At 35.3% G+C, this 27,270-nt stretch overlaps 2 protein-coding genes across 10 annotated transcripts in view; both read right to left on the minus strand.

Annotated features, from left to right (window-relative positions):
* Positions 1-1,003, minus strand: part of LOC136027343 (uncharacterized) — a 57,489-nt gene extending 56,486 nt beyond the window's left edge. For 4 of the 9 annotated variants that reach the window (XM_065704497.1, XM_065704495.1, XM_065704496.1 and 1 more), the window contains exon 1: positions 910-1,003. The gene's annotated coding sequence lies outside the window, so the exon portion shown is untranslated. The remainder of the gene's footprint in view (positions 1-909) is intronic. The other 5 variants (XM_065704493.1, XM_065704500.1, XM_065704498.1 and 2 more) reach the window with 5 other exon arrangements.
* Positions 1,004-5,840: 4,837 nt separating this feature from the next.
* The window catches only part of LOC136027346 (AP-2 complex subunit mu), a 37,564-nt gene continuing 16,134 nt past the window's right edge, over positions 5,841-27,270 (minus strand). Inside the window, exons 4-8 of the mRNA XM_065704503.1 lie at positions 23,232-23,450; positions 21,998-22,259; positions 19,340-19,573; positions 13,095-13,206; positions 5,841-8,236 (exon numbers count right to left, since the gene is read on the minus strand). Coding sequence (XP_065560575.1) covers positions 8,102-8,236; positions 13,095-13,206; positions 19,340-19,573; positions 21,998-22,259; positions 23,232-23,450 — 962 coding nt within the window. The 3' untranslated portion in view covers positions 5,841-8,101. The remainder of the gene's footprint in view (positions 8,237-13,094; positions 13,207-19,339; positions 19,574-21,997; positions 22,260-23,231; positions 23,451-27,270) is intronic.

A 27,270-nucleotide genomic window follows, 5' to 3' on the forward strand; every position in this document is an offset into this window, starting at 1 on the left:
TCTCAGAAAGGGTTTAGGTTAGGAAAATGAAACTTTCAGGGATGGGTCTACAAGCTGAAGTATGTACTGGGAAGGTATTTTAAAGTACCCACCTCCACTCCTTCTCCCTCTAGAGGGCCCTGAAATTTGCCTACATGACAGGTCTATACCTATTGAAATTTTGACAAATCAAAATTTTACCTTAATTTTCAGTTACTAGTTGCTTTTTCTCTGCCTTTAGTTCTGAGAATGCAATCCCTCTTATTTGAGTAGAATTTTGAGCCATATCAATGATTTTTTTTTTAAATTAAGGAAATGTATTTGCAAATCTTTAAAACCTTATAAAATGGAATTGAGCAAAGTTATGAAGCTGAAAACAATTTTGTTGTACTTCAATTAAGCAGAAGATATATATTGCAAAGTTTCACTTAAATATAACAAACATATTTTTAAAAGTCATCACAGGTCCGGGCCCTCTAGAGGGAGAAGGAGTGGAGGTAGTTGCTTCAAAATACCTTCCCAGGACATACTTTAGCTGGTAGACCCATCCCTGAAAGTTTCATTTTCCTAACCTAAACCCTTTCTGAGATAGCAAGAAGTCAATTAACTAGAATTTTACCCCTTATAGTACTATACAAGATAACTTATTGCAGCCTGGGCCTCCTATAAACATAAATAGCCTATGTACTAAAACCTGATCAATTTCTGTTGATGCTTTAATTATGCAGATTCATCCCAGTTCTGACAGCATTTTGGAAGAAACTAAAATTCAGCTGGGGGGCAAACCGAGCTGGGAGGGGCAGGCCTAGTTAATCCCTGCCCCATAACAAATTTCACCCTTGTAGACCCATCCCAAGAAGTTTCATTTTTCTAGCCCAGCCTCTTTCCAATGTATCAAAAAAATAGCTAAACTAGGGTTTTACAACATACTTTACTCTTATATGTTAATTTTACAACCCAAAGTTCCTATGACAAATTTCTTTTGCTGAGTGATGTCCTGTCCGCATCTTTCTATCTGATTAGCTCTAAGGAAATCTGAGCCATCAGAGACACCTGTGTCTAAAAATTCCCTGTCTAGCCTCGATTGTGATCTTTAGCCTAAATATACAGCACAATTTTATATTTGGTGGCAGGATCATTTCTGCAATTAATAACAAAATGAGGTCTGAGCGATTTTTCCTATGATCACTTAATCAATAATTATTTTTAAACGGCAAATCTTTTGAAAAAAAGCTGTTGCTATTTTGCTACAATCATACTGACTGTAAAATACACAACCTGGGATGGGTATGGATGGACAGACAAAAGCTATGAGACTAAAACTCTATGTCTCTAAGCATATCTCCTTTCAATCTTCAAAGATTCGGTGTCAACAAGGATTCAAATTTGATGTCTAGCCAATTAGCGGAGCTGACCGACAACTATGATGGCAGTGATTATTATATCTGGAAAACATCAAATGATAATTTTTTTTATTTTGTCCTATAGCCAAGACATAGCAGGACTCAGAACGTAGACAATTAATTAGACCAAGATAGCCGATTTTACCTGTTTCAAAAACCTCCGAAAATTTCTGTTGTTGCCACGAGAGAAAAATTGCCAAGAATTTGGTTAAAACACATACCGTCTGTAGTGTATCATAAATCAATATGTCTATGATTCAACCATGCAGGACTTTAGCCCTATACACCCGAATTTACGATCAAATTAGTTATGGCTGCCATTCTGAGAGTATTAGATATCTCAACTAGTTAGATATTCAAGAGCAGATTGAGCCTTAATATGAGTGCTTTCAAAATAATCAAGTAGATTTGAAATTTGTTTAAAGAGAGGCTGGATGAAAAGCGTTTAATTTTACAAAAATAACCCAAGCTCATAATTTGATTTTAATAAGGCGTGAATATGAAAGAGCAAACTAATTAGGCTCGGGTATCATCTTTTCAAAAGAATTTTGTGTGGGCTCAGCCAAAAGAACCAGCACCTTGAGAGTAAGAAAACCTTAACTCCTATCCCCCTGGAGTCTGCGCCTTTACATAAAAGTAAAATAATCGTTACAAATTTTATATTATTTTGAGAAGATTCTAATTAATTATAGGCTCAAGTATTGTGGACTATCATTGATGCTTTTAGAACAAAAATATCCTGTCTTTTTAGAAAATATTCTATCCAAACACCACGCGAGATGTGGCGAAAGGAAAACATATCTCCGTTTAACAAATCAAGCACAATAACACAGGTTTTGGCGAACAAATAATTGTGGCTCAGCTCTTGCGCTCTTGATACTGGACCGTAATAATCAAATCAAATTTTATTTACCGGATTGGTAAAAGAGTAGAGCACAATAAGATGATTCGTGCTGTTCTGTTTCGAAGGTAGGGTGAATGTGAAAGTTTCGTCGAAATAGTTAAAAATCATATACCGAAAAAACATATAAAAGAAAATTAATTAAAGTATTACGATATTTAAAAGAAATAGAAACCATTTTTCTACAAACATGGAAAAAAACCTTGGGAGCTTACTATTTTGAGTTTTGAACAAATTCTGATATACTGAGTAAGAGGAGACTGACGAACCCAGGATGTGACCCTGGGTCCCTCCCAAGATTTTTTTGGCGTCCTCATTCCTTGTTTTTTCTGTTGTTCATTCTTTTTTTGTCAATTATTGGCGCCCTTGTCACATTGGCTACGAAGATTTTGTATATTGGCACCCTTGTTACATAAAAATACATTGTTCTGTTTTCTCTTAAAAATACCATTTTTCCAGTTTTATTAGTTAAGCACACTCTTTGCAACATACCCAAATTTATCATCCGTCTTTAAAACGAAAGAAACAAAATGAAAATTAACAACCTTTTTTTTGCTGAAACTTAAAATGAAATAGCCCACAATAAAACTAAAATATATAGAAAAAGTAGGAATGCTAAGGATATATGCAATAAATAGAATCCTACCTTCAATGTTTCCAAAAATTAATAACAATAATCTTAAAAAAGCTGCTTTACGAAAAAAATGCCTTGGTTTCGGGCATACGCTTCGACCTTACACTAAAACCATGATCGTGCTAATGGCTTAACCATACTTCATGATAATGTCTTTGTTGATTCTGTGAATATTTGAAGTCCTCTTTATTTTAAACATAAGGCCAGTTTCATTACGAATAAAATGGCGGTATATCAATATTTTGTGGTTCATTTACGTTTTGATCACCCTTCACTTGCAGAGACAATTTATTTTTCTTTTTTTTATCGTAAAAAATTAACTGACAGACAAATTCTTGTACCGAGAACTCTTATTGAAATATAAATGAATGTTGACAAAGTTACTTTACAATCCAAATGCTTTAAAATTAATGTTGCTTTTTTAATACCATGGAAAAATGAAGCTATCTAGGACAGTAGCCAACATTTCCGCAATGTTATCGCGGTGATGTTTTTTTTTTGGAGAATACCATGATATGCTCCGCTGCGCGGGATTTCTGCCTCTGAAATTGAATAGCTTTTACTATAATTTTAGATCGCTTTAAATTTATCGCTAGATTTAGCTCCTCCTACGCTTGCTGGTCCATACTATAGCAAATTCCAGATTTAATCACCATAAAACGTGATCCAATCTGATATTTTTAGTAAGTACTAGCTGTTGGGGTGGCGCTTCGCGCCACCCCAACACCTAGTTGGTGGGGGCGCTTCGTGCCCCCCCAGCCCCCCGCGCGCGTAAGTCGTTACGGACCATATTAGTTACGCGCCATTGTAGCTGTGTCCCACCTGTGATATATATATATATATATATATATATATATATATATATATATATATATATATATGTTTTTAACTACGTAAAACTTGCGAATATACAACATTCTTCGATATCCCATTGTCTGTGCATGTAAATAGATTGTCAGGTTTACCGACTCTTGAACATGCAACATAAAATTGTCCATGGGAAAAACAATCCGTATTCAGATCTATACCTCATTATTCTAATGATTGCCCTTGAGCTTTGTTGATGGTGATTGCTAATCGAACATTCCCTGTGTCCCCGTCGTCATTTATATATCCCCCTGTGCCCCGGCATCCCCGTTGTAGTTGTGTCCCGTTGGTCATTTATATTCCCTGTGTCCCGGTCGTCATTTGTATCCCGGTCTGTAACTTATCTTTGAGTGTCCCGGTCGTCATTTATATCTCCTGGTCGTTATTTGTGTCCCAGTCTGTAATTTCTCTTTGAGTGTCCCGGTCGTCATTTATATTCCCTGTGTCCCGGTTTTTAGTTTTCTTTTTCTCCTTTATTTTTAAGTTTTTTCCTTTTTTTCTTTTTTTTTCTTTTTCAGTTTTTAGTTTTTATTAGTTTTTAGTTTTTTTTCTCTCGGACCTAGAACCTGGAACATAACACTTTACCAACTCAGTTTCTTTTTCTCCTTTATTTTTCAGTTTTTTTCCTTTTTTTAGTTTTTTTTCTTTTTCAGTTTTTAGTTTTTTTTCTTTTTAGTTTTTTTTGTAGTTTTTACCTTTTTTTTCTTTTTTAGTATTTTCTTTTTAGTTTTTTTTTGTAGTTTTTACCTTTTTTAGTTTTTTTCTTCTTTTGTATTAATGCTAAAGCCAAGGTTCGAACCTGGAAACTCTCGGACCTAGAACCTGGAACATAACGCTTTACCAACTCAGCTACTTCGGCTTGAATACATTCGTTTTTGAATTGGTATATGATGAAATAAATCAGACGTCATATAATGACGTCACTCGACAGACAGACAGACAGCTTATTTATATATATATAGATTAGCCAAGGCCAGACATTTTAAAAAGGGTTTTGAAATTAAACTAAAAATGGCAGAGTAAGAAAAAAAACTTATAGAAATTGTCTCTGTCAGGAATTGAACCTAAGACCTTCAGAATAGCATACGAACACCATATCCACTGCGCCATGCAGGCTTTCAAGGGGGAGTTTTTAAAATATTTTTTCTGAATTAACCGTCCCTCTACTCCCCCACAGATGGTCGAGTCGGGGAAGCGACTATTTCTAATTTAATCTGGTCCAGTCCCTGATACACCTGCCAGCTTTCTTCGTCCGAGCTTATCCGGAAGTGCCCGAGCTAGTAAAACCAGGACCGACGGACAGAAATTGCGATCGCTATATGGCACTTGGCTGAGAAAGAAGATGAAGCCATGAGCCATGAAAACAACAAGATTCAAGAGCCCACATGGCACTTGTGACGAGGTCGGAACCAAATATTAGACTCGGTACTAGTGTTATCGATTCTAGCACGTCAAGAAGCACCGAACTCGCCAAAGTACAGGAAGACCCGTCCAACTCCCCCAAAGAGATCGAATCCGGTCCAGTTATATCAACCATGTATCTAGAACTTGTCCTTATTCTCGAACTCGCCAAAGCACTAGAAATCCCCCCAACTCCCCCAAAGAAATCGAATCCGGTCGGGTTATGTCGATCAAGTATCTAGAGCTTGTGCATATTTCTTCCCATCAAGTTTCATCCCCATCTCTCCACTCTTAAGCATTCTCCAAGATTTCGATTTCCCCCTTACAGCCCCTAATTTCCCTGGATCCGATCAGAATTTAAAATGGAGCATCTGAGACATGAGATCTTTCTAAATATCAATTTTCATTAAGATCCGATTACTCGTTCGTAAGTTGAAAATACCTCGTTTTTCTAATTCTTCCGAATTGGTTTTCTGCCGAGCAACGGTGAATTGAGTAATTTATGCCAAAGAAAATTCACACAGAAGAAAAATCTAACTTCTTTGTTAAGGACAAAAAGAAGACTAAACAAGACAGCCAAATTGTCGTTTTAAGTAAGACTCCCTGAGATTAGTTCAAACTGCCTGCCCCTATACAAATCCCAAAACATCTGAAATCAGTTTAAATTTTTATTACACTTAACCTATACACAAAACGTCAATTTACTTACAGCACAGATCATTTAAGTAATATGCATTATCACAAAACAAAAATGGTTCCAACAAGCAAACTATATTTTAGAGAAACAATCCGACGTACTTTCAGAACAAAAACTGGAATGTGATCCTCAATCAAAGAAAAGCTAAAAATTTCAAAAAGAATGTATTTCTTTCAAGAAGGCTTTTACGGCCGTGTATATTCTGGCCAACAAGGCAATGTGCCTTTTTGAGCTTCTATAACCTAACTTATTAATTACCAGGGGATTCAAGCACACGAATTTTGAGCCACATGCAGATGAATAGTCTCTAATACATCTAATCATTTGACCTTTGGTTAACTTTGTAATTTATCTCCCCACACCGACAGTTGAGGAACGAGGGGGTAAAGGGTATGGACAACTTCAAATCATTATAATTTTGTAATTTTTTTTCCATTATTTTTTTTTTACAAAATTCTGATAAGTTTTCTATCTTGACAAAGTATCCTTCTCCCCTCTTACACCCGGGAATTACTTCTTGGGTATATGCCTTTACATCTTATAACATAAAATTATATTATTAACTAGCTAAATAAGCGCACTTTGCGTGCGAATCAACTAGCAAGAAACCATTTTTGCCTACTCGCTCAACTCGGTGGGGCTCCTCGCAGATTACCAAAACTATTTTGGCCACTCCCCAAAATTTTTCCAGGACATTGGTGCCTCATAGGGACCAAACAATGCTAAGCCTTGCGGCCCTTCCTTTCGGACACTCTCCACCCACTACACAACTTAGAAGTTCAAATTACTTTAGGGCATAACTCCAAAAGATACAAGTCAATCAACCGAGGCGTTACCGAAATATGACGCTTTTTACTGATATTGTTTTTTGATCGCTAATCAAAATGCAACTTCATAAATATAAAAACGTGGCTATTGGTGTTGGACTGGTTTGACGCACTTATTTATTACGATTTAGAAGAAAGTACGCAAATACATAAATATTCGAAACAAATTAAGTGTGCAAAACTAAGCATAAAACTAACCATTTTCCAAAGCATACTTTAGAAACGAACACAAAACGAATTTAATCTTGAAGTAAACACAGAAAAGATACTAATAAAATCACACAAACTTCAACAGGCTTCAAAGAGTTGAGGAAAAGTTACAAAGAATCTTATTTCTGTTTCAGAACCCGTGCTACTACTAAAGCATGGTAGAATTAACCAAATGTTAAAAACGCATTCGTCTAATTTCTTACAAACGATTCTGTTTCTTCATCACCTCCAAAATACTTAACTGAAGGTCGCTCACGCATTAACATACATTTGCTGTTTAAATTTTCGGTGACTTTCAAGAAGCAAGAGAAAAAGATTAAAGCATTTTCAGTTTAAATATAGGGAAAAAAGAAGCGAAAGAGAAAGTTTACATCTAACAGGAATTCAACTACAAAAAGAGCCATTTTATGAATAAGCAAATAATCCGCAAGATTTTTGTTAAGTTTCAGCAAAATATTCGATTTTGTCCATATATCTATAGCGCTATTCTCTTTTCTCTGAAACGCTGGCTATAGTGAACATTATATGGAATAAGCTATCATTGATATAAGAAATTTGTTTTATATTTAAACAACTATAGATAACGTAGTTGAAAAAGAAAGGAAAAACAAGAGAAATATTCAAGTTTCAACCAAACTTTAAGTGAAAACCATCCTGACCAAAATAAACATGATCGACTATTTAAAGCATTTTCACGTTAAGCAACACAATTTACATTAAGATTTTTAGTTTCAATAAAGATCGTAATATAAACAAGGACTACTAATACACCAAAAGTAAAAAAAAAGACATAGATAGCAAACTTGACGACAGAATAAAGAGGCATGCACAGTTTGGGAATAGTAGAATAGGCTTGCTCTTGCTACAAGCAACAGATGCTGCTTAAGAAAAAAGAAAATGGCCCCCAGAAGCAAAAACAAATGTACTATATACGAAACTAGGACAAAATCTTAAACAGGAGTACCAGCCATAGACAAACCCAAGCAAAAACTTCTTAAAATTGACCTATCAACATTTAACCATAAAACTTTAATGTCCTACAGGGGGCAGTAGACACAATGCAAGCTTATCATCCTGGCTTTATATAACTTATAGTTTGACTCCACAGCGGAAAAAGAGAAACACTTGAAAAATAATAGCCTATATTCAGTTCTCAAATCTGTAGATCGCTCTTTCTATTTTTTAGCACCGAGTTTCATAAAGTCCAGAGCGTCCTATATATCTGACCCACTTGATGACATCATGATCAGAGTAATTTAGTTTTGGTTCAAATACTTTGAGGTAGCGAACTTTGAACCCAGATGGAGCAAATGGAACCTATAAGGCAATAGCAGTTAGAGAATTTCGCAGCTCAGCCGATTGTTTGTAAAATTAAATTGAATTATATATTAAATAATACTATTCGTGCTGTTACCATTATAATTTTTAACAATATTGCTAGATGTTGTTTTGTTTCAAAAACTAAGTTCACTTATTTTTATGGATTAACACCGTTTAAAATTAGCTAACGACAGTATAAAAACCAAAGTTGACCCAGTTATAAGAACAACTGCGTTGTATTGTCTCTTTCTATGCCCCCACAGAAGTCCTGATAATTACAAATCAACCCCACAGCCGAGAGAAGATACAGGACATGTTTACCGAATGCGCCAAATTTTATTGTTTGACCGGTATATCAGGTTTATTTCATTAAATGTAACCTCTTGATTGTATGTCATCTCTAAAATGATAAATACTCACTTGCCTTTATATTTCAGGTAGCCGTCGTGTAAGGTCGTGTGATAGTCTTCAGAGGTAAAGGCTAGGGGTTAGCTGGGATTTACAGGAACTTACGACTAATATAAAGTAATATTTAAAGTCGTCAGGATTGAATTACATTTGACTTATGTTTTCATAAAAATACCATAACTATTATTTCAATTATTTTTGCATCCATATAGTGATTATACCAAAGTTTGCAATCTTAAATTGACAATGAACCGTTTCAAAATCATAACCGAATATTCCTTGATTCACTCCTTTTTAATATTCAAATGCAACTTGGGAAATAAGAGCTGAATATAAACACACACTAAACATTATCTCCATACTTTAGTAAAAAAAAAAGAAGAAAATAATTAATGAGAAAAGGAACGCAGAAGCAACACTTTGGATATATGCAGCTGCTTTACCAAATACTGTCGATTTCAATTTACTTCAGGAAAGTGGTAAGGGTCTATCTTCTGCAGTTTTTATGGAGTGTGGAACTTTTATTGGATTAATGAACATGGTATTACATGGGAGTGCGGCGTATAATCCTTGTCTGGGGCCAGAAAATAGCGTCTATAATTGCCCTTGAGTTAGAGCCAACAAATTAATGTTGATTTTTATCGTCTATATCAGACAAAACTCTGACATTAAAATACTACCATCTATTGTTACAACTATTTCTATTGTGATTTGGGTTGAGTCTGTGATTTAATTTTTTGAGTTTGAAACTGGAATAGAGGAATGGTGTTACATGTGCCTTCAAAACTTACAGTTCTCCGTTTGCTAAAGAAATTGGAAGCTTGCCTTTAGTCCTTTCTTAGTAGCATCATTAGAAAATTGGCACAGACCAAGAAACTCAACTTTTGAACTAGATAAACACAATTATTTGTCTTTAAAGTTAATGAATCTCCTTATAGAGCTGATGAATGGAAATTATATCAGTTCTTTTGTAAAAATTCACTCGTGAAATGAGTTGTTATAAGATCTTCAAAGAGCTGAGAATTCCTTTGTCAATAATAATCATCGAGAAAAAGTAAAATTGGACAATGATTGCTAAAAAATAACATATGATTTGGTTCGCTGGATAAAAGAAGCTGTAGACAAAAAGTAGGACTGTAGTCCTACTTTTTAAGATGTGACATCTTAGCTTTTTCAGAAATGTAGACTCGTTGCACCTTTTTGAACAAGAGTCACGCAAGGATTCTGAATTTCTATGATAAGAGAGCCAAAGTAGGCCAGTGGTTCTATCCCTCCTCACACCTCTTACTGCCAACTTTTATGCAGAAAGGTAAAAGTAAAACAGTTCAAAATAGGGATGATACCTGTTTATTGATAGTGAATAGATATAAAATTATTTAACTGGATATTTCGAACACATATACAGTGTTCATCATCAGCACTGTATATGTCTCTTTCGAACATTGTATATGTGTTCGAAATATTCAGTTAAATAATTTTATATCTATTCACTGTCAATAAAAAGGTGTCATCCCTATTTTGAACTGTTTTACTTTCGTCATGGAAAGGCACTGTGCTCTTCGAAGTTATCTATGCAGAAAGGTACCCATTTTACGTCAGAACCACGCACGAAATTCCCATCTATGTAAGTGGGGGACCAAAATGGGCCTGTGAGCTTTCCTATAGACCCTCCCCAAACTCCACCACCAATCTATATATATAAAAATAAGTTGTCTGTCTGTGGATCTGTGGATCAGGTGACGTCATGTTTCTGTGTCGGCTGACGTCATGAAATTAGTTGTCGTCATTTTTGCTTTGACGGTGACGTCATTAACGGTATTTAAGACATTTGTTCACGGAAAAATGTTTAATTGTAAAATGACTGAAGAACCTACAATGGGGACGCCGGGGGCACAGGCGGGATATATAAATGACGACCGGGACTTAGGGATTGTTCGAATAGAAATTACAGACCGGGACACCGGGACACAAATGACGACCGGGACACCGGGACACAGGGAATATAAATGACGACCGGGACACTCAAAGAGAAATTACAAACTGGGACTCCGGGACACAAATGACGACCGGGACACAGGGAATATAAATGACGACCTGGACACAGGGACACATCATTAGAATAATGAGGTATAGATCTGAATACGGATTGTTTTTCCCATGGACAATTATATGTTGCATGTTCAAGAGTCAGTAAACCTGACAATCTATTTATATGCACAGACAATGGGACAGCGAAGAATGTTGTATATTCGCATGTTTTACGTAGTTAAAAACACATATTTATATCTATCTCTATTCACAGGTGGGACACAGGGACACAACTACAATGGCGCGTAACTAATATGGCGCGTAACGACTTACGCGCGCGGGGGGGCTTGGGGGGGGCGCGAAGCGCCCCACCAACTAGGTGTTGGGGTGGCGTGAAGCGCCACCCCAACAGCTAGTATTTCAATAAAAAGGTATGTATGTTGCATCTAGATTGAACCGAAACCATACAAGCATTTTCAGCTAGTAATATCAGGAAGTAAAAAGTGAGCCTCTCGAGCCCTCAGTGGTCTCTTACAGAAGGGCGCTTAAAGACACGGAGGCTTTAGTCAAGACATTTTAAACCGTTGACATTTACAACCCAGACTAAAGCAGCTTTGAAGTTTCATTATTCAGAGATTTAATGTGTATCACACAGAGTGAATTTTTAGTCATAAAGCGTGTTTGTCTTCTGGCAAAAAGAGTTGCAAACTTGTGCTGACTTGTATACCTTTTCATTCGTTGCTGACAATTTTTGCCGTGGGGATATTTGCCTTCATCCTAATAGGTTACACAGCAATTAAAAATAATTATGCAACCCAGAGATGTATTTTTCCAACGATTAGTTAAGTGTCTATGTGATTTATTTCGTGTAATAAGAGTAGACTCACAAATTGTTTTTATCATCGAATATGTAGGAAATAACTAACAGGTTTTATGTTTTGAGACAAAGTAATGTGACAATAGTCTGTACAAGGTTTTGTGTTTTGAGGCAAAATAATAAAACTTTAGCTTGATTGGGACTCAGAAAGTGATGAAAAAAGCTGATTAGCTGGTTTTAACACAGCGCATTTTGAGACCCTCTTTAAGAAACGAGTCACAGTTTGTCTTTGTTTCTTACCATACAATTTTTCTTGGGATCATAATTTTAAGGGTTTTAAGGGTAAAGAACTAAATCATTTAATGGATGGCGAAAAATCATAATCAAAGTGCTATTTCGGCAACACTTTCAGTGGCAAAGCTGAACGAGTACTGCAATGACGATTAACATTGTCCTAGCAATATAAATCTGGTTTTTTATGTTAAGATTTAACATTATTAATGCTCAACCCACAAATTAATCAAAAATTTCTTCTGCTTTCCTCTAAATGTCAATACACTTTCTCCTTCCGAAAAAACAAAAGCAAATCGGTCATTTTAGTAGTTTTTTCTAACTAGAAACACACCACCCAAGTCAAAACCCTAAATCTTCTTAAATGCAATAAAGAATAAAAATACATTGAGACTAAAACTTAATGACGAGTTTCCTTACATTAAAATTAAAGGTTGCGTCAATATAGCGACTTATTCAGGGTTCCCGCTTCTAAATAATTGTATTAAAGAATTTAAAACTCTGTCCAAATATGATAAAACCTCAAATGTTTTTCAATTTCAATACAATAAGCGCATGGAATTCAACAAGGGCATTACCCTTCTTCGGAAGACTGAAAACTGAAACCAGTTCGAGTGTTTTTTTGAGAAAAATAACTTTTTAAGCAATTTCCTACCTCGATAAATTACTGCAGATATCCATGCAAAAATATTATGTAAAAGAAACAAGAATGTGTCGAATCTATCGCATTCCTCTAAGCAAGACTTCAGACAAAATAAAAGAGAACATGAAACACCTTGATAAAACTCATATATTTGAACAGATGACACTAAAAACCACTTTTTTTTCCCAACCATGGATGATTAATTTACTGTTGATACCCTAAAAGTGCCTGCCAATTACCGCTTTTGCACAGGAAAAAAAAAATTGAGAAGAAAAAAACTTATATCCCGGATTTCTAAATTTTTCTTATGCACTTGTGTCTTCAACCAAATCATAATTAGCACGGTAATGAAACATTATTAAGTGCTTTTTTTATGCCAGAACAAATCTAGCATTTTGTAGAATAATTTAAGATTGATTTTTTTTGCTTGCTTTTAAGAAGAATAGATTCACTTCAAGCATTCGAATTGAAGAGACATACAAGTTTTACTTTCCAGCGCTATTTATTCTAAACCAAAAAGGTAGCTTTGGAGACCAAATTATGGAAAGGTAGTTTTGTGCCTATAGTTGAAATTTTTATTCGACTAAGTTATTGAATTTGCTAGGATAATTGAATATTGTAATTTGATTTGTTTTATTTTGAAGAGGATGAAAGAAGTGTTTACTCACTTCAAAATTCATAGATATAGGTGGTCGCGTCCATTTTTTCTTGGTTTCAGTTTGTAACAGCTCAATCTCGGCAGAAATTTGAGATTCCTTCATTCCACCCATACGCTTGATCCTACAATGAAAATCAGTTAGCAAAAACATTATTCAAAGCTTTACAGTATGTTGCTTTACATATTTTCTTTAACGTCAATGTTGCCAAACTCAAATTCCTAATGTAATTGCTTTGTCTCTCAAACGTCTAAATGAATATAAACTTGGTTAAAAAATGAATTTAATGAGACAAGCTCTTATTTAGTTTATAGTTGAACAAAATGATCCTATTTTGCTTCTCAAACAACGGTAGAAAAGGCCTTCAACTGAAACGATGGCAGTTGGGTTATAGCACTTGGTGTTGTCAATTCCCCTTTGGCTTTCCTAAAAATGATTGAATAAAGCTCAACTATAGGTTGAAATTGTAAAATGATAGCTTTTAGGGTGTTCACTCGGTCTGCAAATTATTAGCCTTGATTAAAGGACCCAAAAGCTGACACAAATTTCATGATTTGTAAAAATTCAGTGAAACATTTTGGGATTATTTTAGAGGGTGTTAAATTTTCCAGGCATATAAAATGCTAAGAAATATTAGTACAGCTAATATTTAGGAGCGTAAGCTGCGTTCTCAGTTTGATCCACTTGAGCAGATCCATCACCAGGGTTGCCACCACGGTCAGGTCCTGAAAAGTCACAAGTGTCCAAATTTGCATGATACATAGCGATTTTCGGTGGTAGTCAAATTTTTTTTTTTGCGCATCCCACAGATTGCCTGCGACACGCGTACGGTCCGTTTAAGTGTACGTAGATTAGTTTTCAGGTAATCTTTTCTAACGTAAAGGAATAAAATGTGTCCTGAACTGATCAGAGCTCTGAATGGGGAAATATATGAGCACACGGATATCCTGTATTTAGAAATGTTTAGATTATCCATGCATAAAAAATGTTCTGACATATATTTTGATGTAAACATCATCCAACTGCATTTCATATGTATATATATATATATATATTTGATTTGGCCATAAAAGAGAAAAAGCACTACATTCAATGTAACACGTGCCAGTGTTACACAAGTTAAATGGTGCTAATATAGAACTTTTGTGCTACAGGTGGCAACCCTGTTCGTGCTATGTTGCTTGTTAGTCTTTTTATCTGTCATAAGGCTTAGTGTATGTTTGTCGTTCAAAAATTTTTTAGCAACTGATATCTTTGATAATATTTTTGTAACTATTGCTCGATTCCATAGTATTAAATACTTTAGTCAACTTTGACTTCCGCGAGTTCTAGGTTTTCTACGTACCATATCTTGCCAAATGAATTCAGCATGATTTCTGAAATGTTACATGACAAAGGCAAGAGTTTAATCTTTCACGGGTAAACAAGAAACTAGTTACAATATGATTTATAATAATTACATTTTTTTTTTATTTCGGAGAAACCGCAATTCTTCGTTAAGCATTCTTGTATTGTTTGTAATTACTGATATTACAAATACCTAGAGAGAACAATGCTACTAGACTTTTTGATTTTTTTTTGTGGCAAAGGTTGATATATAAAAACTGCTAAGGTCGACAAACAAAATAAACAAGAAGAAAAAAAAAAATCCCTACATGCGAAGTTAAGTCCTTCCAGGTCCACAAGACGTCTTCCAAAGACGTTGAGGCCACCGCAAATTTGTTCGATCACTCGACCAGATTTAAAGTATTAAAATAAACTTCTACATAATAATCCCAGCAAGCTGCAGCACTATATGGCATTTTTGGCCAATATTATGCCAACTTCCACACCAGGGTCAGCACAAAACAAGTTATTTAGGATAGCTCTGAGCTGAAGGTCTGCCAAATCCCTAGGTGCTCAACTTCTGAAGTTTTTGTCAATTTTATTTCTTCATTTTTTGAATAAGTCCTCGTTGGGTATTTGTATAATACCCAAAACTCTGGAGCACGACTATGAGCTACTGTAGATACTTGAGCCCAAGGAAAATCTTTCTTCAAATTACAATGTTTTTTCATTTTTAGTTACATTGGATCTTGGAGGGTTATTACTTGCAAGTTTTAATTATCACTAATTCAGTCAAAGGGCCAAACATCTAAAATAAGAAGAACAATAGGGAATTCTTTTTATAAGACAGTGGAAAGCTAATTTGAATGAGTATTTCGGCCCTATGTCCAAGGGTTGTCCTCAGCAAAACAGCTTGGACATAGGGCCGAAATATTCATTCAAATTAGATTTCCACTGTCTTATGAAAATAATTCCCTATTGTTCTTCTAGTTTTTGATGAAAAACCAGTGTGGTCTTCGTCGCTATTTAAGTCAAAGGGCCACGTTGTAATGCATTGGAGATAGCCCAACACCTTCTATCTGAATCAGCAACAGTTCCATTTGGCCCATTTTTGTCAAATAACGGAAAGATTATCATCTCATTGTTTGCATATTCGGTTTCCCATATCTAAGATAATCGGTCAAATCTATCTTTTTTATCTTAAAGGGATGGGGAGAGTATATTTATCAGGGATAAGGGTGAGAGATTCGGCAACTTACGTACTCAGACTAAATTTCCAAAATTTGGTATGCTATACTGTGATTTTTTGAAATATCACCTGGTACTCATTAGCTACATTTCAGTTATTTACCCCCCCCCCCCAGATGCATACAGATATAGACTTAAGGGAGGGAACGCCTAATGATTTTTGAAGGAAGTCGTGAGAGAAAACAAAAAGTGTGTTTACAAGCTGACATTCTGAAAATTTCCTACTTACTAATATTTGAGAAAATTCTACCACCTCCCGTGTATGGTATGAAAGCAATTAAGATTCATTTTTCAATAATATCATACTACTTGCATACTTCCTCCAATAACTATATTAATTGATCATATTTTTTGTTGAGCTTCAACTTGCCAAATTTTGGCAGTGTGTCTAGCCGTAAAAGTCGTCAACTTTGTGGAAACACCTACCTAGAGCTCAAATGGTAAAATTGTCATTTAACATACATGTAGAAACGAAAACCAAAGAGAGCAAACAGCAAAAAAAACAAAAAAACTGATTTTCCATGGCTTGACTCTTGAAAGTATCCTGAATAATATGTTAAAAACGGAATATAAACAAGAACTAACAACTAGAAACAAACCCAAATGGCTATAATAAATACTGCTGAACAAAGCACACAAACAATATAAAAAGAAGCTCAGGGAAAAAAGATTTCCATAAAGAATGCAAGAAACTGCTATTAAGAATCATACCCATGGGCGTCACTTGGAGGGGGAAAGCAAGGCAGCGGGCAGGTGCCCCCTCCCCCAACGATTTAAGAAGAATTATGATTGATTAATTAAACCCAACAATGATAGTTGGCAAGAAACTGGTTTATATGTTGCCATGTTCATTTTTATGTAAAATCACAAAACATTTTCCAATGGATTAGTTTATCAGGTACATTTTAAATTAACTTTTTATTAAATTAACGTTGATTGCAGCAAAAAATCGCGGTAGTACAGGACATACTTAAAGTTTGATAGGTTATGGTAAGGGTGCAAAAATAGATACGCGCCGGGCACGCAAGCACTACGAATCCACCGGTGAGCTTCCACCACCAGACGGGCGCGGAAGCAAGACTGCCAATTTGATTTTATGTGTATTTGATGTGTGTGTGTATTGCTTATAATATATTGTGTAACGTTTCTTAGATTAATCCAGTAGGATCTTTGCTATGTAGTGAATTTTCTTCGTTATCGCTTATGAATTTATTTGCTAATCCAAAAACTCATTTTTTCGCAGGTCATATATACGGCATAATCAGGCGTCAATTTTCGAAATTTTGAGCAGTAAATCCAGTTTATTAGAGTAGGCGATATACTTTATTGGATATTACTTCTTAAATCATAGTTAGTTAAGAATTTTCCGTTTATTCATGTGGCTTTTTTATTTTGTTTCGACGGAAAATAAAAACATAGAAGACTCTGAACAAGATATTTCTTTTTGAAAATATTTTGAGCGTTTTTGCATATTACGAAAAAGACGGAAAAATATAAAAACTTAAAATCAAATTACTCAAGAGCATAAATCTTCGCCATTGAATGGTATCTCCAGCTTGCAGGGAAGTGCACAGATAACTAAGCGCCCAAAATCTTTGCATATCAAATAAATACAGGGTAAAAACTGAAAAAAAGCTTCACCAATATTTTTCTGGTGAACCAACAAAAAAATAAAACGAACTAAAAAGGAATTGAAAATACTTTTGTTTTCTAGTTTTTCCAAGAAAAGTTATTTGCTATTTGTAACCAAAGACGAGAAGATATAAAGCCAAATAATAGTTAAACTCTAGGATGTTACTGACCCAATTCAGTTTAAATAAATAATGAGCCTACGGTGCGGGATTCTACATATTGATCCCCACTGTCGCTTGTCTTCTAAGGAGGCTGTTGTACCAGCTAAGCAGCAGGTTGATTTACACTATCTTCCACTTTTTGCATTTTCATGTAACCTTTGGGATAGTTGTTTGTGTACTACTTTAAACTCAACAGGTTTAAAGACAATATAAGGAAACATTGGAAATGATAGAAAACACGCAAAGATCTCGAGATTTTGGGGAGCAGCATGCTTTCTTTCTCTCCTGTATATGTGTCTGTTTCTATGTTGTTATTTTGCTTTCGTTTAATGAAGCTTGGTTAGAATATCATTTCTGACATTTCAAATATAGAGTTGTATGATGGGAAAGGGAGAGGTGAAGGGTCAAATAATTTTTTTATTATAAATTTATTAGACACGAGACAGATCGTTACAAAACTCGTAAACTGAACAACTAGCGTTCCCACAGTAACATGTAAGGAAAGTGGGGAGGAAACAGGGATTCGGAACCTCATTCAAACTGTATATCATAATTTTCACGCAGATAAAATTACTCTTTTAATGTTTTAAAGCTGAAAAAGGGTATCCAGTTCTTGTCTGCACGTCAAGCATGCTTTGCAATTGTGTTTTATAGTTTTTGGCCCCTTACAATAAGTTTCTATATACGTGTTCTTAGTTTTAGCCGGAAGCAGAATGGAGGTGCAAATAAGGGAGCATGTGACACGAAACGGCTAAAATAATTCTTGACTTCAAGTAAAAATAAAATACCGACAGCATTGGCAATTTTTACTATGATTTTATAGTCGGACCGTTTTTTACGATTGCCTCCCCAACCCTCAAACATGCACTACCCCTACAAATTTATGTTTCTAGGTCTGATCCCTAGCATACTAGAAATTTGCTGATAGAACTTTACCGCATACTCTGAATTAGATGATAATTCCTCCTTTAAGACTGAAAAACTCCTCATCAATTTGTTTAGGAGGGATACGGCACATGTAAGAGTCCCCCAAACCAGTTAATTCAACATATAAAAGAATGAGGAGAATAGTAAAATCTAGATGATCTGTTGGGGAGGGGGGAGGCAAGAGCGACATGGTGACTAGGAGAATTGTTCAAAAACATTTCAAAAGCAAATTTGTTGATCTGCTTCCAGAGTTCACAACCAAACTCATGTACATGAACTGCGTCTCTTGCGCATGATAATCACATAGCAAAAGAGAATTTAGTTAAAATTACCTTTAAATAGAATAATTCTAGTCAGAACAAAAAATTTGACAATGAGAAAACAACAACAGAAATATAAAGAAAAGGAAATTAGTCAAAGAATAAAAAGTAAGTTCTAAAATTACTTTCTTTCCTTGAGAATTTGGTTTACAAGCAACTCTTAATGCCCGTACTGTTTAATAGATAAAGTATGTAAATCATAAAGTTCGACTTATTGAGCTTTCTGACTATATACAATTCAGCTAATTCACGTTACGACTAACTAGGTTCTACTTCAGGCTATACAGAAAACCTTAAATTATGAAAATTATCTTAATCGTTTTGACATAAATTAGCCTTGGCTTCTAAGCTTAAATTCGAGTTATAAAGGTACTTGAGAACTCAGCAATAAGGAAAGTTCAAGGGACCCAAGAAAACTATATCAAGGAATTGGGTTTGCTGTAAATGCAGTGCATGTATTAAAAAAAAAAAAAAATCTCCAAAGTTACACATAAATTAAACGGTTATAATTCTAAATGACGATTATTTAAAGAGTTCTGCCGGCCTTAGTCCACGAAATATTGATTTTGGAGCTATATTAGGAACGAAAAAATAAGGAAAAAACCCTAAAAAACAACAAGATTAAAAAGAAAAAGGAGCTTACTTCCAAACAATAGCATTTTCAGACGCTTTATACTTGGCTTTTCCTTTCATGCAAATCAATTGTACACCAGACGTGTTTAAAGGTGTAGGAATCCGAACCTCTATTTTCTGTGCTAAAAGCGAAGGCTTAAAATTTGACTTGAGAACCACTTTGACTTCCATACGTGTCCTTCCAACCTCACGAACAAGAGGTATAACTCTAAACGGAAGGGAGATGTCCTTGGTTGTACGATACCTAGGAAACATGGAAATGCTAAAGAATACATTCTTTTGAAAAAAATTCATGCTACTGTAAATTACCATAGGGTAACATTGTTATATGAAAGAATTTGACACACTTTCAGTGCAGCATATTGGGTGCGTAAAAATACATAAGGCAAAGAACTATGCATGACAAAATATTGAAACAAAATTGAACTTCCGGCAATAAGGCAAGAAATTAATTGGGATGGAGGCTGTGCATCAAGATTATTCCGCAAGAAATTCCCGTTTTCAACTAATAGTCCATAGATCCTAGTACATAGGATTAGAGACCTTAATGATAGCTACAACTTTATCGTGTTCCCACTTTAGCTGTTATTTTTAACAACAGAGGTTAGCCTTGCGATCGGGAAAGCATACATCAAAAGGTTTTTCCCTCTGAAGTACTTTACAGGGGCATTTTCTTTTCTTTTTTTCAAATAGCATGGAGCCAAAGTCCAAGTTAGAACCAAGGAAACTTAAAATGATAGTACCTCTTCTTCCAAATGAGATCTGAAGTGCCTTTAAAAGATATTTTTTTGGGTTCAAAGACAATATCAGGGAGTCAAATTTCAACTCAAAATCAAGAAAAATTATGATGAACAGAATATTAGCAAGCAAATTAAATTTCTTTAAGTTTTATATTGCCCTGCTATTGTCACTCAACCCCCAGCCCCTAAAAAATTAAAGAAAGAATGAAAAGCGATAAAAGCCCTAAAGGATATTTTCTTCAACTGAATGTAAGAAGTAACATTAAAAAATTGAAATCACATTAAATCACATTTGGGTCAAATAATTTAGACCCAACAGCTTATGAACTAAGCTAAAACACTAAAATAAAAATGGGATGGATTTTGGCAACAACGTAACTGAGCATTAATTTTTATTAAAATTTTTTGAAGTATAATTTGTATTACAATGGTTCCAAAATTATTCTGCTGAAAATTCCCACTTTTAGCTTGAATAGTTTAGCAACAAGCCATCGGAAGGGCAGACATATAAAATACCTAGACGCTTTTGATAAAAAAAAAAGTAGGTATATTGACTAACTTAATCTATTCATGGAATTCCAAACCTTAATGATTGATTGTCAACAACTTCATTGTGTTCACCGTGTAGGTCTACACTTTATCACGTACATTTTGATGGGTAAGGCCAAACTTATTGATTCTTATATATTTGGAATCAGCATAATATGGCAATTTTTCTGATGCATCTATTTACATAAAAATTCCATTTTCAGATTTACGGTTACTGTTGAGCTGAGTCGTCCCTTACAGTTCATTGCCACGAACTGTTTGATTAAGAATCGGCACCAGGGTCTGATTGTGGGCCCCCCTCCCTCCCCGAGGTAAGATCCGATAAGGATCCTGAAAATCTAAACCAATACTTTGATTCTTATTTCCCACAGTTCGATTGAAACCTGACAACCGCTACTGGTGGACGTCTTGACGATAACAATTTGGGAGCCCTTCCCTCCCTTTCATACAAGAGTTTTCAAAAATAACAATTCTGCATATAACAAGCTTTGCAAGCTTGAAATACGAAAAATTGATAAGTTTATACATCAGACATACAGTAAAAAGGAAGACAGAAACGTGAATCAAGAGAAGGTCTCTCCCAAGATTGGCCCAAAAAACTACCAATAAGAGAACATCCTCGACCTAAAAACGTTTTATGAGCAGCCACCCACCTACCGAAAATTACTGACCCACCCCCCGTTTAGGTTTTGGCTCACAGTTCTCACGAAATAAATTACATAAAGAGTAAAGAAGTCAAATATTTTCAGTAAATGGATCTTGGAATAAAGGCTTAATGGCTTGGAATAATAACTCTTGGAATAACGGCTTAATGGCTCGGGACGATGGCTCGGGACGATGGCTCTTGGAAAAACGGTCTAATGGCATGGAATAACGGCTCTTGGGAGTAACTGTTTATTTTTTACTTCTCCTCACTCAGCCCAAGGCTTTCTAGCTCCTCAAATGGCTCATTCTTTAAAACAAACTTATTTTGCACTTGGTAATCCTTATATTTATCCAGCAGAATGCAGTGAGCCTTATGAAAAGCGTTTTGTCTTCTGATAGAACAAACAAGCCACGAACAATACGCATTAGATACGTTAAGCTAGAGAATGGGCTACTTCCCTATGTAATTTCACTTTCTAAGGAATTTACTTTTTTTGTGTAAACTATGACAAATATAATCAATTTTAACAATTTAACTTAGTTTTGGTTGTTTTGAATCAGCCTAGTTTAACTCAGCAATCATACTGAAAGTGACACTAGTGATTTTCAGTTTGTAGCATCAGACCCATGTTTAAATCGCCGAAGACCCGGTCAATTTCGGAATCCTATGTTCCTTGGTATTCCTATGTCTCAAACCAAATTAGAACTAAAGGGCAGTAGGAAGATAGGTATACCTCATAAGTTCAAATTCGCCATCTGGTGGTATAAAGGAGATGGAATGCTCAGTTTCAAACTTAGAGAGCTTGACACACTGATGAAACTGGCAGTCGTCAATAGCTATGGACGCCTTTGTTGCTTTTGCAGGATCATCAGAAGCTGAACCTTTTTTGGCTTCCATTACAATCTTATCATTAATCCCAAATTTGCACTCAGGCATACCGGAGAGGTAGGATTTCATAACTATTTTTCCGGCAACGTGGGCAGACAAAACTTGACCTGTAAATAAAAATCACTACTACACGACACTTGACACACATGAAAAAAAAAAAAAAAAAAAAAAAAAAACTTAGCAAATCAGAATTTTTCAGCCTAATCAGAATGAAAAATGTAATTGGTTCAATTCAGTTCCAATTAAATCTCGTCGTGAATGAGCGATCTGTGGAATCTCATTTCTGAAGCCGTTTAGAGCGATTTTAAAGCAGGATTATGGTATTGATTTTCGATCATCTTCGGCAATGGACAGAAATCACTTCTTAAAATGGCCGAGATGTCAATGTTTGCCATGCCCAATTTCGTAAAAAATAGTCAAAAATAGGTAAAAAACATGGAAAATATGGTAAAATCTCTACATTTTTTAGGGAGGCACAAACCCAAAGGGCCCTTCCTTCATACGTGTCTGCTCTGTATGAAACAAAAATTAAGAATATAGTTCATTTAATTCTACGATAATAAAAGTAGTAGCTAGCATACTTTTCTTATCATTTTCTATGTTAGCAGAGATTGACATATATATTGCTTGAATACAAAACCAGACAGTACAGAAAAAAGACTCCAGTATACGAGCAGGTAAAGCAGCCATCTCTCATCTAATAGGAATGGTGGCGCTGGGGTAATTAATAAATCGCAGTCCTAGTCACAGTGTTTCCTTGCTATCTGTAGTGCATTAGAAAGAGAAAGAAAGAAAGAGAGAGAGAGAGAGAGAGAGAGAGAGAGAGAGAGAGAGAGAGAGAGAGAGAGAGAGAGAGAGGAGAGAGAGGAGAGAGAGAGAGAGAGAGAGAGAGAAGAGAGAGATGAGAGAGAGAGAGAGAGAGAGAAGAGAGAGAGAGAGAGAGAGAGAGAGAGAGAGAGAGGGGAGGGAGAGAGATAGAGGGGGAGAGAGAGAGAGGGAGAGAGAGATGGGGAGAGATAAAGAGAGAGAGAGATGGGGGGAAGAGAGGGGAGGGGAGAGAGAGAGAGAGATTAAATAACCTTGAGGAGACATTAGTAGGTTAACATATTCTAAAACATCTAAAAATAGTTCATTTCTCCTATATTTGATTCCTTCTCTTCGCCAACCAATTTGACCAGTAACTTGAGATGTAATCTGAGCCTGCTCTTCTTTGGTTTGAGACTTGACCCCTTGCTGAGTGATAAAAGTCTTTAGGACACCAGTATCCGTGTTCTGCGGATAGCCAAAGTCGAGTATTTCTAGAAATTAAATTAAAATCACTTTAAGGGCTTCTTTAAATATTTCAGGAGAAATAGGTTAAAACTTGACTTCAGCAGCATCTGTCGCGAATATTTGCAACTGCTTCTAGAGAAATATCCCAAATCTGAAAAAGAATTACTCTTTTTCAGTCGCTATTTTAGATTTTGGGTCTAAGAATCTCCGTTTTCGAAGGCTTCAGTACCCCTGTAAAAAATTGTCTGGTATCTCATAATTTATGGCCGTGTACACAATAGCTTCAGTTAATTATAAAAATTAGATAACTGGTTATAAGAGTTCAAATTTCTAAAGGTACAAAACAGCGGCAGTTTTCCTTTCACAAGTCTGGGAGAAAAAAGAAAAAGAAAAATGACTTATCCTGTCTGGAGCTAAGACATGGAGCTAAAAAAAAGAAGAAAAAAAAAATCCAAATCTTAAGCATAAATTTTTTTACATTGTATTAGCGTACATTAACCACAGTAAATGAACACAAATTCACATACAAAATATTAAGTCCTTACTTGTGGATAAACATGGATCTCTGCTTGATTGATCCTTTTTCATTCACTCGCAGTTCGTGCACCATAACAAAAAATTCCAAGTCTGCTGTTTAGCAAATAAATACACATCTAATAATTATGAGACATTTTCATCTGGGCAATTTTCATCATTGCATGGCTGTCTACGTTAAGCATATAATCAACTTAGGCCTGATCTTGGCATTCGTTTTTCAATTGGCTCTTGCCTTTTAGCACTGTAACTCTTAAAAATGGATAGCTCACTATTTGCCAATATTCTTTGTCTCACTTACAGTTATCATCACTTAAAGAATGTACAAATGCAACAAGCATAGCTAATTTGTAATTGCAAGTGTTTACCGAAAAAGTATACATCTAAATGAACAGTTTTTACTGACTGGTTAGTTTTTTATGACAGAGATCGAGATCAAAGAGTTGTGAAAAATCTTGAAAATGCTTAGATGAAAACAGAAAGACGTAGAATGGGGTCTAGGACAGATCAAAAGTCCCCTTACCCAGGAACCCCCTACCCAGACGTCTCTATTAGGAAGAGTTGGAATAGCACTAATCTGTGGGAAGAACGAGTCAAACCTTGCTGGATGAATGAACAGGCCCAAGGTTTGTGTACCCTAATAAGTTAAATATTAAATAAAAAATAGCAAATGTTTGCAAATGAAAGTAGAGAGCGACGTTACAACTTAAAACGAGCAGAAATTAATACGGTATCAGGAGGGTTTTCCCTCCCCTCTCTTTTCGGCAGAGTTTGACTCATTGTCCCAAATGGTTTAAAACCGGATAATCAAGCCCAAGGGCATTGGAATGAAATAAAAATGACTTTCCCTATATCTCAAAATGGAAGAGCTTATTAATGTGTATTTGCTTTCGACAATGCAATTTTGGCTCCAATACTAAAAAAGTTAATTGGCTGCACATTTATTGCACTCATATATGCTCTCAGAAAATCATAATAAAAGTTTAGCATAAATTGAGGAGTTTAAGAAGGGGACAGTCCCCTCCCTCGTATACTGAATAATTTCTGTCTTTGAAGTTTTAATTTCGGTCTTTACTTTCAATAAAAAAACTTGTTTTAATTCATGTCATTTCTCTTCGTTTTCACCAGCATGTCCAGGATTACACTAAACATGGCGAGAGCTAGTGTCCCCTCAAACTTGACCCTTTAAATCAAGATTTAATTTCACTGCGTAATATTTCGAGAAAAAGAGCTCAGCTAGTAGGTATATATATATATATATATATATATATATATATATATATATATATATATATATATATATATATATATACCTAGTAGGTATAGTAGGTATACCTAGTATAACTAGTAGCTAGTAGGTATATATATATATATATTACTTCTTATAAAGAGAAGTAAGAGGTTAAATATATAAATATCTGAATGGTCTTTCAATTCGCCTGAAGCCCTTCTCCCTGAAAAGAAAAATGTCTATGCATTTTTGGGGCTTAGGTATTCCCCACTCCCATTAGAAAATCCATTGGCAAACACTCTAGATGATAATATATAACTATGCGATACTATATAGCCGTGAGTATTATTGACTATACTGTCTATAATAATGGTTCATTTTTATGGACTGTATTTAGGTTTAGGGACAAAGGGTATACTGTACGCCTGCATAGCCTCTGGAATCGGGAGCCTATGCAAATACGCTATAAAAATGCGTGACCACCCTTCTCCGTACAAATAAGAAATTTCACAATTTTGCAGATAGTGGTCTAAAAGCTCCAATAGATGCTGAATTATGTTACAAAATTTCCATCAAAACGGCACACATTTTCGGGAGGTGTTCAATTTCTATTTCTAAAACTACGCAAATATTCATATACTAATAGCTTGACGAACAATATTAAAACTAATAAATTTTGCATACTTAGAATCAGCATAAATAATCGATTTTGTTTTTGCATATATTTCAATAACAATTTTTTTCGTTTATTTCTATTGATACATGTTGGATAAAAGGGATGTTACTATTCCCTGTTTCAAGCCAACTTTTTACATTCAGAGTTAATATTTGAAAAAAAATGTTTCGATACTGATTATCATCCTAGAAAAAGTGTGCCCCTTCAAATATTTATTAAGGACGTGATCATTATCACGATTTACAAGGCGACTACTTTGAAAAAATCTTTTGTTACCAGGATGTCTCCCAAGGACGACGCAAGGCGGACAACAAATCCCCGAAAACAAAATAAACATTAAAATGTGCACAAATAGGAAAAGGAAAATTAGTACCATTTAAATTTCCCTGCAGGTTTTGCAGAAGAGAGAGATAGAGCGGTTATGTAGAGTGTTAAGGAGAGACGTGCATAACGTTTTTAGAATGTGCTGAGCAATAATAAAGTTTAAAAAATATTTTTTGGCAATTTAGAACTGGAGGAAGATTTATTTAGTGTCAAGTATATACCTTTGTTCTGGTATTTTCATTAAAAATGCCCTTTTCTACCGTGCTTATTAAAAAAAAAAAAAAAAAAAACATAAAAACCACCACTCCTGGTTTTGAACAAGAGCTAAGAGCTCATATGGCACTTGCGACGAGGCGAGAAGAGCTAAGAGCCAAGAGATCATATGGTATGAGCTCTAACAAAATTCTATGAATCAATAGATTGATTTAAAAAGGAAAATAAGAGGCTTAATGCCGGTCAAGATTTAAAATAAGAGCTCTGAGTCACAAAGTCCTTCTAAATATCAAAATTTATTAAGATCCGATCACCCACTCGTAAGTTATAAATACCTAATTTTTCCTCTCCCTTTTGCCCCCCAGATGGTCGAATCTGGGAAAACGACTTTATCAAGTCAAATTGTGCAGCTCCCTGACATGCCTACCAATTTTCATCGCCCTAGCACGTCCATAAGCACCGAACTCGCCAAATCACTGAACCCCCCAACTCCCCCAAAGAGAGCGAATCCAGTACGATTCTGTCAATCACGTATCAAGGACATTTGTTTATTCTGTCCACCAAGCTTCATCCCGATTCCTCCACTCCAAGTGTTTTTCTAAGATTTCCCCCTCCAACTCCCCCCAATGTCAAAAGATCTGGTCGGGATTTGAAATAGAGCTCTGAGACATGAATTCCTTCTAAAAATCAAATTTCATTACGATCCGATGATCTATTCGTAAGATAAAAATACCCCAATTTTCATGTTTTCAAAGAATTCCGGTTTCCCCCTCCAACTCCCCCAAATGTCACAGGACCAGGTCAGAATTTGAAATTAGAACTTTAAAGCACAAGATCCTTCTAAATATCAAATTTCATTAAGATCTGG

Source organism: Artemia franciscana, chromosome 5 (genome assembly GCF_032884065.1).
Source record: "Artemia franciscana chromosome 5, ASM3288406v1, whole genome shotgun sequence".
Classification (NCBI taxonomy): domain Eukaryota; kingdom Metazoa; phylum Arthropoda; class Branchiopoda; order Anostraca; family Artemiidae; genus Artemia; species Artemia franciscana.